The 4944-nt window shown below is 37.2% G+C and overlaps 1 protein-coding gene across 1 annotated transcript; it reads left to right on the top strand.

Moving 5' to 3' along the window:
• Positions 1-520: 520 nt before the first annotated feature.
• On the top strand, positions 521-4583 carry LOC107815869 (uncharacterized). The gene is made up of 3 exons (XM_016641515.2): positions 521-2187; positions 3084-3273; positions 4180-4583. Exons 1-3 carry the CDS (start codon positions 580-582, stop codon positions 4305-4307), a joined length of 1926 nt encoding a protein of 641 aa, XP_016497001.1. The 5' UTR covers positions 521-579; the 3' UTR covers positions 4308-4583.
• Positions 4584-4944: the final 361 nt, after the last annotated feature.

Genomic DNA, 4944 nt, shown 5'->3' on the forward strand with positions numbered 1-4944 from the left:
TTCCAAAATGAAGACACTATGTCCGAAATACAGAATTATCATAGGAGGCAATGTCTATAAATTTATCAATCCAGAAATTCAAAAAAAATCAAATTCTTATCTAATATATAATCAAATCAATACAAATCTAAAAAAGTATAACTATAGCGAAATAAAAATCGATAAAAACACATGAAATTACAACTTACTGTTTATCTATGTCGTTTTTTTGGATTAGAATGTTGAATTTTTGAAATTGGGAAGAGAAATGGTGGTTCGTCCTCAGTTGATCGCCGCTGTGGTAACTGCTGCTGCTGCTCGCTTCTTCTCTTTGTGTAACTGCTGCTTATGTTGATAGCGTAGGTATAAGTTATACCAGAAGGACATTTTCGTCCAGTCAGGTATAAGTTTTTTAAAGGAGTGGCTAAAGTCTAAATACATTGAAAATTTTCTAACAGTGGCTTTAAAATAAAAGCCACTGCTTTTAGTGGCTATTTGTGCCGTTCGCCCTCTAATATGGGCCCATCAAACATGGAACATTCCGAAAGCTTCAGGCAAAGTTGTTCTCTAGAACATTACCCCCTTCCCAAAATATGGTTAATGACAGTTATAGAAACAAAAAAAGAAAACAGCAGAAAAATGCATCTTCTTCATCACAAAATTCCTCTTCCCTTCCACCGTCAACCTCTCCTCTTCAACCCCAAAATCATCCCCAGAAAACTAATAATCCCAATTCACTCCATGTCCACTTCATCTTCAGAAACAACTCATCAACACTTGGACCAACAACAAGAAGATGAAGAAAAACAAGCTTTATTATTAGCGCAAGTCTTGAAATACCACAAAGAAACCAAACACTCTTTCACCAACTACGCTCGTGGCCCTCGTGGTCTTGATTGGGCTAATCAGCCCAACCCTTTTCGTCGTTACGTTTCTTCTCCACTCATCCCTCTCTTACACTCTCCATTTCCCGATGAATCATCTCCTCTTTACTCCTCACTTTTCAAGACTCTCCCTTTTCCAAAACCCATTTCCCATTCCACAATTTCTCAGCTTTTTTACGATTCTTTAGCCCTATCAGCTTGGAAATCTACTGGGTTTTCAACTTGGTCCCTTCGTGTAAACCCTAGTAGTGGAAACCTTCATCCAACCGAAGCTTATATTATTAGTCCACCTGTTGAATCAGTGTCAGATAAAGGTTTTGTGGCCCATTATGCTCCAAAAGAGCATTCTTTGGAAATTAGAGCCCAATTTCAATCTGGGTTCTTCACAAGATTCTTCCCTGAAAACTCTTTCCTTATTGGGTTATCATCAATTTTTTGGAGAGAAGCTTGGAAGTATGGTGAAAGGGCATTTAGGTATTGTAATCATGATGTGGGCCATGCTATTGCTGCTGTTTCAATGGCAGCAGCAGGGCTTGGATGGGATGTGAAGGTTCTAGATGGATTGGGTTATGAGGAGTTGGAGAAGTTAATGGGCCTTGAACTTTTTCCCAAGTTTAATATCCCGTCTCGGCCCGTGAAAGGGACAATGCCTGAGATCGAATTGGAACATCCGGATTGTGTTCTTTTGGTTTTTCCTAGTGGTGTGAATGAATTTGAAGTGGATTATAAGGAGTTAAGTAATGGTATTTCGGAGTTTTCGGGTTTGGATTGGAAGGGTAAGCCTAATGTGCTTAGTAAAGAGCATATTTGTTGGGATATTATATATAGAACAGCCGAAGCAGCGAAAAAGCCATTAACAATGTTTAATGGATCCGTAGTTGATCCATTTCAGAGTAGTGGAACAACCAGTGAAAGCTCTTATAAGGATTTTAGTTTAAGGGAATTGGTTAGGAAGCGTAGGAGCGCGGTTGATATGGATGGTTTTACCGAAATGGCAAAAGAAACATTTTATCAGATGTTATTGCATTGTATGCCTTCTGGTTCGCATGACAGAGAGAAGCATGTTAGGCAATTGGCATTGCCATTTAGATCACTGGCTTGGGATGGTGAAGTGCATGCTGCTCTGTTTGTTCATAGAGTTGTTGGCTTGCCTAGTGGATTATATTTTTTGGTGAGGAATGAGAACCATTTGGATGATCTTAAGAAAGCTACTAGAGCTGAATTCAAATGGGTGAAACCAGATGGTTGTCCTGATGATCTTCCTCTGTATGAACTGTCAAGAGGCGACTGCATGGAGCTTTCAAAACGATTGTCATGCCATCAGGTATATACTTCTGCTCTTTGATTTGATCATATTAGTGGAGCTGCTTTTGGATAAGTCATATTAGTTGGGATCAATTTGTCTTTAAAGACAAATATAAGTGCTGGAATGAAGCCGGTGCAAATGGATCAGAACAGATGTTGAGGATTCATAGAACCGACCAATCTAGTTTTGTGTTGAAGCTTAATTATTGTTGTTATTTTGATATGATCAAATATAAGTGCTGGAATGAAACCGGTGCATATGGATCAGAACAGATGTTGAGGATTCATAGAGCCGACCAATTTATTTTTGTGTTGAAGCTTAATTATTGTTGTTACTTTGATATGATCATACTTGCGCATAACTTATACCTGTCAGATTGTTACTATTTCTCTGATCAGATACCTCTGGTACCAGAAGATATAGTGACATTAATATTTTTACTTCATATCCAGATTTTTCATCCTCCATTTCTCTATTATCTCGTTATTAATGAGTCTTTTCACATTACAATTATGGTGCCTACAACTTTCTGACATTGTGGTGGAATTTTCAAAAAAGTTGTCATTGTACAAACTCACAAAACATATGATTAGTTCTTACCATTGTAAATGTGTTCTTGGTTGTTTAACTGTAAAATCTTATTTTATTTCTTTTCCCCCTTTCATACTAAGTGCTGTATATCTGATTATAAAATTTAGAATGAAGTGTTTTCATTCTCCAACGGAAATAAAGCTAAAGACAAGGGTAAAACAAACGTTTTGTCATACTTAATATTGTTGATCCTTTACTAGTTCTTATCTCTGTTAATTGTCATACTATGTAGAATCATGATGCTAGGTGGACTTACAGTCAGATCAAGCTCATTTGTTGCTTGTAGCGCTTCAAATGACCTCTTTGGGAAATTCTTTATGCAGGACATTGCTAGTGATGGCTGCTTCAGCTTGGGTATGATTGCCCATTTTGAGCCGACTTTGCGCAACAAGGGTTCTTGGATGTACCCACGGTTATTTTGGGAGACAGGAGTTCTGGGACAAGTTTTGTATCTTGAAGCGCATGCAGTTGGCATCTCTGCAACCGGAATTGGCTGTTTCTTTGACGATCCTGGTATATTCTCTCTACCCTCTCTATTTATCTTCACATTGTAAATGTTTATTACTCACACATGCCAAGAGTCTCTTTCCTTGTTGAACCTCATTTAGGGAATAAAAATGTCCATAGAAGCTGGAAACAATAATATCATGTTTAGAATTGTGTTTTCTACTTAAGATATGCAAAAGATATTTTACTTGCCAGTTCCTAATCTTAAAGACCGAAAGAGAAACTTGCACCCAAGGGTGTAGCCTAGCGGTTAATGAAATGGGAGGAGAACCATGAGGTTTCAAGGTTCAAATCTCAGTGGAGTAAAAAAAATACTTGGTATGCATAGTTACCCGGTACCTATGCTACTGGGAGGTAGTTGGTACGAGGTGTATTGGTGGATGTGTGCGCAAGTTTGCCCCGACACCGCCGCCATAAAAAAGAATGAGCCAAAAGAGAACCCTGAAAAATGTAAAGGAGGAAGTGGAGGGAAATGAAAGAGGACATTGAGAAGTCTAATACTAATTTGAACTTGGTTGTGGATTTTATGGAAGAAGTAATATGAACTTGTGGAATTAACTTATTGTGATTCTTACTATTGTTATCACCTTTTGTTTAAATCACCTTGTTCTTCCGTTGAAATCTGTCACATAGAAAACCTAATGTATGTACTACCTCCGGAGCGTAAAAAATCTAAAGTAATCGTATTAGCAAAATGTGAACCTGAACATATGCATTTATCTTCCTTCTGGATCTTTGGTATTTGACGTCTGTGAATGATCCAGTATGCCCCTTTTCATCTTCCCCTTTCTTTTTCCAGATGATTAGTAAGTGGTGTCGTGTTATAGCTTGATAACTGTACTCGACTAGAGATTAATTCGGTGTTGTATTGCCACTAACCTATCACCCTTCCTTTTGCATGATCATTGCCAGTGCATGAAGTTCTTGGGCTCAAAGGATCAGAGTTTCAGAGTCTCTATCATTTTACAGTTGGAGGTCCAGTTGTTGACAAGCGGATAATGAGTCTGCCAGCATACCCTGGCCCAAGCGTTGATGCTTGATCAGAATAATACCAAAAGGTTGTTTGACTCATTATGTCCAATTTCAGAAACATAACAAAGCTAATTTCACTTGAATTATGCTCATATTTCTTCAGACAATCAGGGAGAAAATAAAAGTTCCTGAAACCTAAAGGTGAAGAAAATGAATATCTTGATATGCTACAGTATATAGTTAGGAACCAAAGTTGAATCTCTGTACATAAACTTATCACGTAATGCTTATGCCAATTCCATCATTGTACAGAACCAACGTTTTCTTCGATGGTGAGAACTTGCATTAAAGTTTTTCTCACTTATCTTCTATTCTCTTTCACGTGGGGGTGTTCATAAAAACCCGAAAAACCGAACCAAATCGAAAATCAAACCAAACCGACCAAAAAAATCGATACTTTTGGTTTGGTTTGGTCTTGGTTTTGAATTTTAAAAACCGATCAAATTAGGTTTGGTTTTGATTTTAATCAGAATAAAACCGAACCAAACCGACTATAAGATTAGCTATTTCAAATTTATTATTACACTTATATATATGTATATTTTTATACAAAGTTTCAAAAAATTTATGTTAAATGTTAATAGTTTGCACTTTTAGTATAGTTCTTTACCTTTACATTCTAGTTTGATTGGTAGTTTTCTTTTG

This window comes from Nicotiana tabacum, chromosome 7 (assembly GCF_000715075.1).
Source record: "Nicotiana tabacum cultivar K326 chromosome 7, ASM71507v2, whole genome shotgun sequence".
Lineage (NCBI taxonomy): Eukaryota > Viridiplantae > Streptophyta > Magnoliopsida > Solanales > Solanaceae > Nicotiana > Nicotiana tabacum.